At 44.9% G+C, this 14,285-nt stretch overlaps 1 protein-coding gene across 1 annotated transcript; it reads right to left on the bottom strand.

Annotated features, from left to right (window-relative positions):
- Nucleotides 1–2,442: 2,442 nt before the first annotated feature.
- On the bottom strand, nt 2,443–13,762 carry tbx21 (T-box transcription factor 21; the record flags this gene model as incomplete). Its single annotated transcript, XM_084459795.1, has 6 exons — nt 2,443–3,217; nt 3,590–3,651; nt 4,065–4,223; nt 4,351–4,472; nt 6,260–6,414; nt 13,230–13,762. The coding sequence occupies 6 exons, from the start codon at nt 13,760–13,762 to the stop codon at nt 2,443–2,445; spliced, it is 1,806 nt and encodes a 601-aa protein (XP_084315921.1).
- Nucleotides 13,763–14,285: the final 523 nt, after the last annotated feature.

Raw genomic sequence — 14,285 nt, 5'->3', positions numbered from 1 at the left:
GATATGGAGTGTTTGGCTGTGTTGTTATGAGCTGTGAATCCACTAGGGGGCGTTCCTGAGGAGTCCTCTCTGCTGCTCTCAGAAGTGACACGCTTCAACTAGCAGTCCTGTTAGTGCAGGGTCAGTGCCAGTGTACATTAACACATACACAAATCATGTCACACAACATACACAAAGTAAAATGTCATCAGCACATCTCAGAGGCAAAAAAAGATAAGATCAGTTGTTGAAATTGCCTCTACAATATCTCTATACAGTATATCATAAAATAAAAAAAAACTCCTTAATTGCACTTAAAAATCTGAATTAATTCTCCATCTCCACACGAACATCTAGCAGTTAAGATAAATTAAAGAGCATTGTTTTTCTGGCAATTTATAACCTATAAGATTTTAATGGTAAAAATAAAATTTTCAGAAGAGTCTCATAAAAACAATTTAAATATTTATAGTACAATATGCCTATTATGTCGCCAGCATATGATGAACAGCTCCATACAAGAAGATTAACATAGACTTTTCACCTTTTAGGTGATTTAATTTCTTTTCTAAGTATACATGGAGTGTATCTGGTCTCTGTGGGACACGGACACGGACGTCTCAGGGCAGATCCAGTATTGGCGCGTCTACTTATGTGCAGTATTATTGCGCTGTGAACGGGTCATAACAGGGTCAAGTGCTGCTATTGGTGTGCAACATCTTCCAGGCAGTTGTGCAGTCCGATCCCAGGCTGATTGTATTTGATCGCTGTGTCCCCGTCTCACACTTTACTGCTGCTTATCCCATCAAAGAGTCACAATTTATTTTGAGAGGTTGGGGGAAAAAAGTCATGAACTTACTGTATAAAAGACAACATTATAAGGTAAAAAAATAAAAATAAAACAACATACAGTTATTTGCTGGTAGGGTATTTTTACACTATTTATTTATTTATTTATTTAGCTGTACACACACACACCTGTTTACGTTGTTTTGGTCACCTTCCAGCGTAGGTAATTATATTTGGAGGCAGTAATATTTTCATGGCAGAGTCGTCCTTCATTAAGTGTCAATTATAGTATTACCATCCTTCAACTGCTCTTCAGATCATATCACTAGTTGGCAGTGACACTGGAAATGTACCCAATAAACTGTGGACTAGGTGGGACTAGGAATAGGGAGTAGGACTAGATGGCCTTGAAGTTGTCACTGGAAAGAGTGCAGCAGTTTGAGGCCGCCGGTATCCCAGAATCCTCCGAGTGAGTACCTGTCGCCTGAGAGTTGCCGTGGTTACCACCTAGTGAGACCGGGCACCCTGACCGGGCCTGACCGGAGGCTCGCTCTTCATCGGTCACCTCGCGGCCGAGCTCTGCCTCTGTAACGATTTAGATTTGTTGTTGTTGATTTTGTCGTTATGGATTGCAGCCTTTATTTGTGTTATTTTCATATTGATCACAGAGACCAGGGTTGATGTTGTGCGTTGTGAAACCTTGTTAGACTGTTCTGCAAACAATGTCTTGACTGAGTGAATATATGTATAAACATATGCAGAGATTCAGTTAGATCTAGGATTAGGATCAATCTGTATCATTGCAATGGAAGGTAAGTGAGATATGTATTCTGTGTGTAGCCTAACCTTGAACCCATGACAGTTGAATTCTCCTAAATCACAGGAGTACAGTATTCCACACAGTTGACAAGAGTAAGATGCCCCACGATGACTCAGGGTGATTAATACAGGTATTTCAGACCATGTGCACAGTAAGCTTTCTTAACCTCCTCTAGCACCTCTACACTCTGCACTTTGCTGACGCCCCACTAGGGGGAGCTGTACATCACCTTACATACTATATCAGAGCAGATAAGACAGCAATTAGTCAATTGACTTACATCGGCCTTGTCTCACTCCTTGAACAATGGGACATACCGTTGTGAAATTATGTGCGTGTGTGTCTGTGTGTGAGAGACAGCAAGCGTATGTGTGTGTGTGTGTGATGAGGGAGGACCAGACAGTCCCTTCAGACAGATGTGCAGAGTTTTTTTTTTTTTTTTTTTAATCCTCCAAATGTTAGAAGGACTTAAGTCACAGGTCTGTGTGTTTGTGTGTCTCTAGAGCAGTGTCTGTTGACAGTCAGATCTGTCAACGCGCAAACTTTGACAGTAACCTTCAAACCTCCTCATTTACCAGAGCAACACCAAGTGGTTCTAACTTCCCTTTAGGGCTGAAGAACGGTCAGTCTAGCTGTTGCTGTTGAAAAAAAAAAGTCCTGTTCCAATCTGGTTCCGCTGCTGCGTTATTGGACCACTGTAGCCAATGGGGTGCTTCAGTCCAGCACCAACTCCATGACCTCACTGGACAACCGGAAACACATTGGTAGGTGGGACATACCATCTCACACGGTGGGTGGGGGAGGACACGAGGAGAGGATACTCACAGTATCTGGGTGGGCGGGGCTGAACACTCTCAGTGAGCGTAGAAGCCGTAGTACCCCGCGTCACTGCTGCTGTCCTTCTCGCACACCTCCGCGCCGCGAGCGGGCGGCGAGTTCTCCGTGCTGGACGCGTAGGGCGACACCCGCCTCTTCTTGCTCTCCGCCCCTCCCTCGAACAAGCCCGAGTCGGTCGAGTCCACCGATTTGACGGAGGGGGGCTCCAGCCAGGGGTCCTCCCCCGCCGCCTCCTTGGGCTTGTCCTGGAGCAGGGGCGGGCGGGTCAGCTCCGGCAGGAGGGAGGGAGGGTGGAGCCTGTTACCTGGCGAGGTGGAGGAAGAGGAGGAGGAGGAGGACACCGGCCGGAACCAGCCTAGACTGGGCCCGTGTTTGCTGGCGTGGGGGTGGTTGAGGTACTGGGGGGAGGGCCGGCCAGCGGTCCAGCCCGCCGAAGCGGCCCCCGAGACGGACACGCCGGCCGAGACGAAGGGGTGGTCCTGGTAGTAGCCCAGGGCGTGGTGGGCCGAGGTCTGCAGGGGGAAGGGCTTGTAGAAGTCGCCCTCGTAGGGGTTGAGATCCAGGCGGTTGGGGGCGGCGGCGCTCTGCTGGGGGGCGAGGTACCAGTGGCCGTGGGGGGCGGACGACGACTCCTTGGACTGCTGGTGGTCCCGGCCGAAGAAGCGGCTCTGGGGTAGGGAGCTCATGTATTGCTCCGACAGGTACCCCTGGGGGTAGCACGCCCCCTGCAGCAGCTGCTGGCCATCGGTGGGGGAGGGGGTGAAGCGGTCCGAGTCGGGGGGGGCGTACAGCCTGCAGGCGGTGGAACGGGGGCGAGGGCGCGCGTCATAAGGGAGAAGAAGAAGAGGCGTTACTTCCTGCCAAAACCTCAGCCCACAAAATATCTACGAAAACATCTAGCGGGCCTCTCGCAACCGATGGTTATCAACACATCGTCTGTAAACGACACGCTACGTAACCAAATGTGACATTTGTTATGGGAGATATCAGGGGTGATACGGTAGGGTTGGGCATGGTGTGCGCTAATCCGCTGAGCCCGTTTGTGCAGGCGTACAGTACCGGGGTTTACGAGTTCAAAAGACCTATTTCAAGACTGCAGCCTCTCTGTAGAGCAGGGTTTTATTTTATCTTCCTTAGTTCAGTTTGTTGCTTTATCCTACTTACGTGTCATAATTGTCTCGGAAGCCTTTGGCGAAGGGGTTGTGGTCTATTTTCAGCTGAGTGATCTGGGTAAGAGACAGCAGGAGGGGTGAGTGAGGAGGCACCGATAGGACAGGAAGATCATTGGGTATATAGAGAGAGAGATAAAGAGAGAGAGAGAGAGAGAGAGCAGGTGCAGGAAAAAGAGTGAGAGAGAGAGGGAGTGATATCACTGACGGCAAGGCAGGAAATTATTACTGTATGGAATTAATTTTCCGATCGTGGGAAACTCCTTTCCTCTTTGGCCTTTTCGCGCGGGTACAACTTCTATTTAAAGTGAGGGGATAAACATATCTATCGTAAAAAAAACACAGCCAGCGCGCCAGGCCTTGGCACCGGCAGTGACACTTAACACATCTGAGGCAATTAAACAGGTGGGAAATGAATACTGAGGAGAAGGCCGGGGGGGCCGGCGCAGGGGTCAGATGAGGCGACTCACGTCTGCGTTCTGATAGGCCGTGACGGCGATGAACTGGGTCTCGGGGAAGTCGAAGGTCTGCGCCTTGGCGGAGAGGAAGAGATCCTCCGAGCCGTCGTCCTTCACTTCCACTATGTGCAGACGGGGCTGGTACTTATGGAGCGACTGCAGCACTATCATCTGAGGGGGAATAGAGCCATAGCGTGGTTCACGACCAGAGGGTTTACAATGTTAGAGTTGAGCGATAAAGTTGAGTGAAATCAAAAAAGTCTAGAAAGGTCTATGCAAAAAAATTTTGAGAATATACCTGTGCCATGTTGTTGGTGCTGCCCTTGTTGTTGGTGAGTTTGAGCTTGCCAAACGACACTTCCTGTCTCATCCAGTGAGCTCCGGTGTTGGGGGAGTCTGGGTGCATGTACGCCCGGTTTCCTGTGGGAGTCGGGAGATGGCATCCACGGAGAGGGTGAAAAAAAAAGCTTCTACAGTAGATTATACTTAAGCCACAGTTTGACGTAATATCAGCACATTTGACCTACTAACCCATATCTACAGTGTCAGATATACCACATATGTGTCACCACAGCCACCTCTGCATAATGAGGTTGAAGTTCACTCTCTACTGTACATACTGTGTAAAGGTAATGTTACTATAAACAAGTGAACCTGTCGTCCCTCACCCATGACGCACGCCGTCATCATGTAGCCTACAGTTGTTGACATTGACCTGGAAGCAATATAGGCTACTAATAAGAGGTGGATTGATATTAAAAGTGTTAAAAGGTAATTAAATGTGCAAACATTCCATTTTAGCATGGGGCCATCGTGGTTATCGCCACGGCTGGAACGAACGCAAACTGACCAATAGAGACAATGGACCGGATCTATACCGTTGTATAATAATATTTAAACAAGCCTATATATTATAGATTATAAACGACTATTATTACTATTATAAACTACTACTATTGTGCAGTACTATTGTATCTAGTGAAAACAATTTGACAGATGAAAATGACCAATCTAGCTAATTTTCATGAAATAAACTCTTAGGTAAATTGGTTGCATGAGACTGTTTTTTTTTTTAAATTGCTTTGTGTAACTGTCAAATTGCATGGAAATGACGTTTCATGCAATTTGCAACCTGCAACTAGTTGTGTGAAAGTTTCACCGTGTAAAGCCAGCCTAACAGTCCCTGGTGGACAAAAATAGCACTCTCCCCCCCAAAAAAAAAGCTTTCCAGAGAAGCTAATGGGGAGACCAGGTACAGATGACAGCTCAGAAGTGAGAGGGATGAGAAGGGCCTCAGGAAAAGCCTAAATCCGTGTTCCTGAATTCAGAAGCACGGTTATAAATACAGGCTAGAGGTGATGCCCAGGCAGCTTTCAAAGCCCACTCACATGGAGATGGTGTTGAGCTAGGACTGTGTTGAGCTAGGACTTTGTTGAGCTACAGTAGGACTGTGTTGGGGATTCAGTCAGTAGAACAATGGACTAACTTGATGGATTTTTTACTAATTTCTGCTGTAACCGAACCACAGTTTATCTATAATATGCCAGGGCCACTTTGACCTGCAAGTTACGTTGCGTTGCGTTGCGTTTTAGGGTATTCACTTTTGTTCCCCAGGAACCCATATACCGGTATTATTGAAACACAGGGGAGGTCATGTGGAATTGAATAATATTCTTAATTGAAATAATATGTACATTATCAGCACTGGTGTTTGGTTTTGAAGCCTAAGGAACAACAAGAGAAAGTGTCTCTCCGTATTATAGAATGATAGGACCACGAGTGTAAGGAAGGACTGACGCTCTACCGACGTTCAAGTTACGTTCATTAAGATCCCTGTTACCGACGTTCAAGTTACGTTCATTAAGATCCCTGTTACCGACGTTCAAGTTACGTTCATTAAGATCCCTGTTACCGACGTTCAAGTTACGTTCATTAAGATCCCTGTTACCGACGTTCAAGTTACGTTCATTAAGATCCCTGTTACCGACGTTCAAGTTACGTTCATTAAGATCCCTGTTACCGACGTTCAAGTTATGTTCATTAAGATCCCCGCTAGTTTACGTCAGAGTGACAAGCGTCTTCCTGGGGACCAACAACACATCGTATACAACACCACTGCTCTACAAACACATAATATACATCAAACTATACACATGGCATACAACACAATTAATACACAAATGGACACAAAGTAGCATGTACTGTACCTGGCATATTGCCCTCCGCTTTGCCACACTGGACCCACTTGCCCCCTTGGTACCTCCAGTGGTGCTGGTCGGCCAGGACCACGTCCACGTACACGTTGTAGTGGGCCGAGGGGTCAAGGGAGCTGATGTTGAAACTCAGGAAGGGGAACATCCTCCTGGAGAAAGACAACAACAGAAGATGTAACAACGTCTTTTATTAGACTGTGTGGAAGGAAATACACGATAGATATTACAATTAATCGACTGTTCTGAATGATAATTTCTTGATCTGACAGCTTTTTAGTCAAACCTTTAAGCATTGCATTGTAGCCTACTGTGTGACTAATAAAGTATATTAAATGAATCCTTGAATTTACTCCCAGACCCAATTTGTTCTACAATCGCAAGTGTTGACTATTCATCAGTAGTCAATCATGGCAAAGAGGATTTGATGGAAAGGGTTTTTGTTCTTAGCGAATATGTTTTGAGGGGTGTGTGTGTATTTGAGGGGTGTGTGTGTATTTGAGGGGTGTGTGTGTATTTCTGTGTCTGTGTGGTTCAAGGTCTGAGGGGCAGAGTGGGGGGGGAAGGCTAAGGAGTTGGTAGTAGATGTGAATATTTAATGTAGCTCTTAATAAAAGATGGAGCAGCAGCCGCGCCTGACTGCTGGAGCTTTGCTTGGTGAACTGATTTTGATCACGGCGGCCATCACTGAGAAGAGGTAACATGGAGGTCAGGTTCTCCCCAGGCAATACAGCGAGGGAATGCAGGGTTTGGACATACACACACACACACACACACACACACACACATACACATGCACGCACACATACACGCCCACACACACACACGCACATACACACACACACACACACACACACGCACGCAAACACACACACACACACACAGACGCACACACACACACACACACACACACACACACGCACACACACACACACACACACACACACACACACGCACACACATACACGCCCGCACATACACGCCCGCCCGCCCGCACACACACACGCACACACACACGCACACACACACACACACACACTCACACACACACACACACACACACACACACACACGGGTACTATGGGAACAGCAGTGCAAAACATTCTGCCACTGCATTACTTTCTGTTGAGCGGATTCCCCCCTGCTCATCTTAGACATGCTCTATGACATCACCCCACCCCTCGCGCTCGCTCGTCCCTAACACATACTGAACACCGTACCGCGCCTCACCTCACACATTGACACCTGTGTTTGCACTCGTGATATTACAGGCTGTCCAAGGTCAACACTGGATAATTGGTGTTGCTAAATCAGCATGGCGCGTTTGACATTTGGCTGCTGTTTTACACTCCCCTGTACCGGAGGCCAATGCACGTGCTACATAGACGGCCTGGTTCTTTAGTAGAGGTGGGTATTTTAGCAGATTCGAATATGTGTGTGTGTGTGTGTGTGTGTGTGTGTGGGAGGCCCCTACCCATATTAGCTATTACAGGCTAAAAAGACACTTCCTTTTTAGATACCCTCAACACGCAGTACAGGAAGTTACAATGGAGTGTATACTGTCTATGCTGTATTTTCCCTGGTTGACATGTCAGGAAAATGCAACATTACCTTCTCCACTTGTTATGAACATATAAATTCAGCTAATTTAAATTCAGTCTGTTCCCCCTCAAGCTGTTCTGGCATTAGCAATGTAAAACAAGTGAGGTGTGTAAAAAGAGATATTCGTTTGGAGCAAGTGGGCTGTTGGGATTCACTCTGCAGGGTCAAAACTATATTTGTATTTAGCACATCAACTTGTGATGGTAAGATTTGCAATGGCTTTTCCCAGCTCATGTTGTTTGATGGCAATATTGAATGTATCAAGTTTGTTTACTTTGAGCGGCATGCCTGAACTCTAACATCCAATCAGAATGCTCAGTTTCAGTTTTAGTTTTAGTTTATTTGATTAAGAGGGACAACGTACATTAATAAACATAGTGTAAATACACCCGATTTTAGCCAAAAGGCTAGTTTCCGTCGGCAGTCCCCCTGCCAGGAATTAAAAGGCCGTCCTGCAATGGTAAAATTGGTTAAGCAATGTAAAGGAAAACATTATAGTACACAGTGGTTAAAATCAACACAGTGCACACTCAGTGGAAGCCCTATAGTTTGATCAGAGCAGGTGAGAGGTTTCCTTCTTCCTGCCAGTTTTTTAATATAAGTGAAAGAAGAATTTGTCAGGCTGCTCAATTTATGAGTGGGTCCCTCCCACACGATGACAGAAAATCAAAACCAACATTTTCCTCCACTTATATTTTTGTCTGACTTATTTGAACTGGGCTCTTTTATAGGAAATCACAACTGTGCAGGGGGAAACCAACGAAAGTGCCACAGAGATGGAAATTAGCATGTGGGGGTGGTTGTGGGCTTTTGGACTGGAAACGTATCTTAGCTGTAGCTGAATTCAGTATAGGGGAGCCTTACCATGCTGGTTACCTTCATGTGGGCTCCTGTGTGTGCATTTACTCATAGCTGTAGTCTGCCACTCGCTCAGACAAATGCCAGTGAAAACAGGTAACTTTCTTATCTATAGGGTGGGGAAAACAGGTAAGACCAGCAACCTGTCTAATCTATAGGGTGGAGAAAAACCAAAGCAAAGCAAAAGTGCTTGTTGAAAGGGAGGAGAAGGAGTGAAAGCATAGGGAGCAGAACATGGTCAAGAGAGAGAGAGAGAGAGAGAGGGAGAGAGAGAGATAGTGAGAGAGAGAGTGAGAGGGAGAGGGAGAGAGAGGGGGGGAGAGAGAGGGAGAGAGAGAGAGTGAGAGAGGGAGAGAGAGAGAGAGAGAGAGGGAGAGAGAGAGAGGGAGAGAGAGAGACGGAGAGAGAGAGACGGAGAGAGAGGGAGTGAGAGTGAGAGAGAGAGAGAGGGAGAGAGACAGAGAGAGTGAGAGAGGGAGAGGGAGAGAGAGGGAGAGAGAGACAGGGAGAGTGAGAGAGAGAGAGAGAGAGAGAGACAGGGAGAGAGAGAGAGAGAGAGAGAGAGAGGTGAGGGTTGAGTAGGGGTCTGAGGATGTGAGGTAGAGGCTGGAGAGGATGACTGGAGAGTCACTAGGGAGAGGACTTTTCTACTTGGGCGCACCCACTGATTCACGCGGACAGGAGTTCAGGTCCAGTTTATGTCACCACATGAGCGCTTGACCATCTGTGATGAAAACATGCCCGTCTACAGCTGGCTGGACACTAGTCGCTTTCACACTGTTCTGGTCACATGCACTATTCTTCTACTGTAGTCACATATTTTTACCTGTTTTAATAATTTGTTTGTTAAATTATACATTTTCAGCAATATTTGCTCCACAGATCTTCAAATACAAGATCATGTGTGCTGTGTGCAGTACTTAAAACCTTGAATCTCACAGGAATCTTTAGAATAGACATATTTTACTGTGGTCAAACAGATCTGTACAAATCCCGTGTGGTCACCTCAAGCCCGATATCAGTCAGAAGTGGTTCAGCGTTTCTACAAGCGTTTCTACAAGGTTCTGCATACTTGATGCACAAGTGAACAGCTGAACAGGAAGTGACAAATCATTTTACACAAACCTTACCTTGGAATCATCTATTTTTCTTAGAGAGAGAAAGAGAGAGAGAGAGAGAGAGAGAGAGAAAAAGATCTGTAGGCCTATATCCCTAAACAAAATAATCTTGAAAAATACAGGAACATGAACTCCTGTAATCTTTGCAAACACGTATGAGTTTTCTCATTAAAGTGAAATCAGGTTTTGACTGCAAGACAGTCACACTAACAGTTTATCAAATAACAGTAGTTAACATGCTAAGTAAATACAATTACTCCAGGGACTAACTCTGCTTCCCATAACAAACATACATAATAACAAAAAACACACAATAAAACAATCGCAATCATATACCACTAACATAAAGGGCTTTTAAATATTCTGCATGGCTTTAGAATACTTTCACATATGGACAGTGCTTGTGTAGTTTACTTCATGCGGTAGGATCCAGTGAAGCAAGCAGAAAGACTGTTTTTTTCTCTCACAGAAAAGCATGACTGAGGTTAGCTGCTCAGAAGCCTCCCTCTCTAGAGATGGATCTGTAAGAACGTACTGAATCATATCCCCTTCCAAGAACACACCCTTGAATGGATCAAGAATAGTTCTACCTAGAATCACTGCACTGTATATCAAATCAAATCAAACTTTATTTGTATAGCGCATTTCATACACAGAGGCAACACAATGCGCTTTACAGAGAGCAATGGGGTGGTCCTTCACAAGTTAGCTATTTGGCCACAACTTCTGATTATCACACAACTAGTTCAAATGTCTCAGGTTCGGTGTTAATCCCACAGAAAATAAAGCATAATTGGAAAAATATTGAACTAAGATTCAAAATAATTGTGAAATCAATTTACCATTGCCTACTACTTGCCAGAGATGCTTGGTTATCAGTAATGTACAGGCATCTGATACTGCAAGGCCAAATAGAAAAGAGCAGAGGGTTTGCTACACATTTCAAAGAACAAGCTTGGAAATTGACCAAACATCTGAGGGCATCTTGACTCTCTGTGTAGCTACTGACGAGCGGAGAGGATGAAGAGAGCATGAAACCGCCTAGGCTGACTTCCTGAACTTCAAAAGGCCCCTCTGGTAATCTGAAGGCTCGGTGGTGCTCGCTGGGCCCTTCTCTCTGCTGTCACCCTCCACGTCTCTCTTTCTCACTTCCTAGTCTCTCTCAAAACTGTGCCGTGGCTCTGAGTCTGTACAAAGTACAGTTCTATTTTAAAGAAGGGGGGAAATTCTGCTCTTAAAATAATATAATTACAATCAAACAAAGCTAATAACAAAATTTCGGTGAAACACATTTAAGTGCTCACGTTTTCTAAATGACATAGGAAAACGTCTTATCATCCCAGGGCTATTCTTTGGCAGACGATTCTTATATGTTTTTAAAACGATCTCGGGAATCAGTATTGCAAAATAAGAAGAGCACGGTAATCATATTCACAAAGCCTGAATACTGAGGATATGGGGTTTTGTGGTTTGACGCTGCATGAGAGATTGACAAGGGCCATGGGTGGTGTGTGATGTGGTGCTTCTGCACCTTGTCAAATAGACAGAAGGTGAATTTCCTCAAACATTCAGTAGGCCTATGAATAAACTTATTTGAAAATAAGGATTTACAGTAGAAGGTGTAGGTGTGAATGTATTTCTGTACCGTATGCATCTGTGTGTGTGTGTGTGTGTGTGTGTGTGTGTGCGTGATTATGTTCATGTGTGAGGAGAGAAGAGGCTGGGAGGGTCGTGTCTATTCTAGGCCTTTGTGCTTTTTGGGAGAGATAGGCCTATCTATGTATTACAGCAATTACTTTAATTACATGAGCTGGGATGACCATGACCAGACAGGTCATTTAACACAAGGTTCCAAGGCATCTGCCAAATCAGATTATGTCACACACACACACACACACACACACACACACACACACACACACACACACACACACACACACACACACTGTTAATCCAAAATTCTATAAATGTGCACCAGTTCCTAAAGCCAAGTGCACATGAACAGAATTCAAAATGTTTTGAGGAACTTCTGTCGCTCTTCAGTGACCGAGAAGTCCAAAGAATACAAAGTAGCTCAAAAGAGTGACAAAGTACATTGATGACTCTCACTGATGTTCATAGGTGTCTTACTGTTGGTGTAGCTTATGCTGAGAGAGACAGAGCAACTTTGAACCCCGGCATCAGAAACAAACATCATTTGCACTGGAAATGTATCCTCAAACTGAGATTGTAAGTTTAATATGAAATCATGAAATAATTGCATCAGCCTAGTAGTAGCCTGTGATATTTTAATATTCAAAAAACACAAAATATAGCTTTGAAATGGGTCCACACATCAGGAGGTTCAAATACTACTTTGAATATTGGGCTAGGTTTTGTTATAAACAGAAACAACATATTAGGACTTTCTTTCCTTTTTTTGATCCAAATATTTTGCCCGGCGGTTTGGCAACGGATGGAGCAATGGGGGTTCGTTAAAAATAATATTGCTCTTAAGTGACAGCACTTGATCTTTTAGGAGATACGAATCATGAGAAACCCATGGCCTCAAACCATATGTCAGACCGACGTGTCGCATATTAGTAAATTAATCATAATAGACGTGACTGGATCTTAATGCTCGTTGACCTATCAGACAGGTCCCCGAGCGGTTTTATTCCTTCTGTGAAAGGGCCATGGGGTTGGACCGGACGGGGCCCTGCGATGCCGTTGTGATATAGACACTTCGGGGGGTCAGGCTGAGGTGTGATAATGTTTTCCAGCAACAATATTTTCGCATGCGGGCTTCCGTAGGCTAGTAACTTTTTTCAACTGATTGGATTAGCGAATATGGCTTTTAAATAGACTTGGAGCTTTTCAATTGAAAACCTAACGCATAATGACAGATAAATACGCGAATTTAAAGGCTATGCTATACGATAGCCTACAATAGGCGAAAAATATGTTTAGTCTTTGAATGTAGCTACATAATAAATAGCCTACATATAGTGTAATAGCCTACTAATTAGGCTAGGGCCTATATATTTTTCATCCATCTCTCTGGATTCCAGAAAGACTAAAATAGCCAAGCATATGCTATATTGCTAGTCTATAGCCTATATTTTTATGGAATATTAGGCTATAGCCTATTTCTTATTCATTATCGCACCCAAGAGAGTTAAACTTATGACCAACTTAGACCAACGTTATCTAGGCTATGTGAAAACATGTAGTCTATAGACAGAAAAGTATACAGACATGGATCTTTATCCTAGGCCTAGATCTACAATATGATGACTGTCAAACCTATTTGGGCCACGCGCACAATTGTTATTTACAGACATGATTGCAGAACACCACAAGACATCACAGACAAGTTTTGGACTTTAGGGAAGAAAAGGATCACTTACCGCCCCTGTTTCGTAATGATCATTTCGGTCTGGTATTTGTGGAACTTGGCCCACAGTGGGTAGTTATTGAGGAGAGCTTGGGTCTTGCCGCACACCTGTAGCCCAGGTAAGGGGTAGAGCGGCGCACGGGGGTACCCATGCTGGAACGGGTAGCTCTCCGGGGAGGCAGGGTACCCGTCTTTACCCGCCGAAAAACCCTCACTTCCCGCCGGCATGTAACTCTGTCCAGTCACACTTCTTGTTGGCGACCTCACACTGTTGAAGTGACAGCTACTAAGGGGATTCGGTGAGTAGAACCGTCCGGCTGGCGCACCGAGTCCGGGGACAGTTTGGTCTGCGTGGTACGGCAGCGCGTCCGGTCCGGTCTGAGCCGCGTCTTGGTAGTAGAACCTGGTGTCCTGAATCCCCATTTTAAACTCGACCAAGTCCTTGCTGCGATGAAGATGATTGTTGATATCGTTGTCTTTTGCAAAAGTTTGCGTCTCAGTCCCATTCAACATAGTGAGGGAAAGATTTCCCCCTAAGCCGCCCATGCGCAGCCCCCGTCTAAGCTTATGAGCAATGTCATAGATTCACCGTGTCCCTTTCACGTCCACTTAAATAAGAGCGCATTCAAATATTTTATCTTTTTTTATATAATTTATTTTTACAATGTAATAGGATCGCGGTTTCTTCTCTGGTAACCTACAGTGTCATATTGTAAAGTCCTCACACCAATTGAGAGACGCGCAAAAGCTGCTCAAAGTAAATAGCCTATACAACTCGTAGGCCTATAGGCAATAAAATGCTTACTGTTTCATAAAATCCAACGGCTAATTATTTCATCTTATCCTATAAGATAACTATTTTGACGGAAGACCCTATCTGTGACTCAAAGACATGCATGACTAACCTATGATATATACATTTTGCTATTGGTATTTTGTGGAGGTGGGTCTGATGCCGAGACTGGACGTGATAGGCTAGAGATAGAAGCCTTCCCCCATTTCCTGGGGACCTGACTTGCGCTCATATTTGAACTTCCCAAAGTAGATTTAGAAGTGCGTTTCAAGTGAA

This window comes from Borostomias antarcticus, assembly GCF_949987555.1.
Source record: "Borostomias antarcticus genome assembly, chromosome: 29".
Classification (NCBI taxonomy): domain Eukaryota; kingdom Metazoa; phylum Chordata; class Actinopteri; order Stomiiformes; family Stomiidae; genus Borostomias; species Borostomias antarcticus.
Note: the sequence above shows the minus strand (reverse complement) of the source record. Positions and strands in the feature narration are given on the sequence as shown.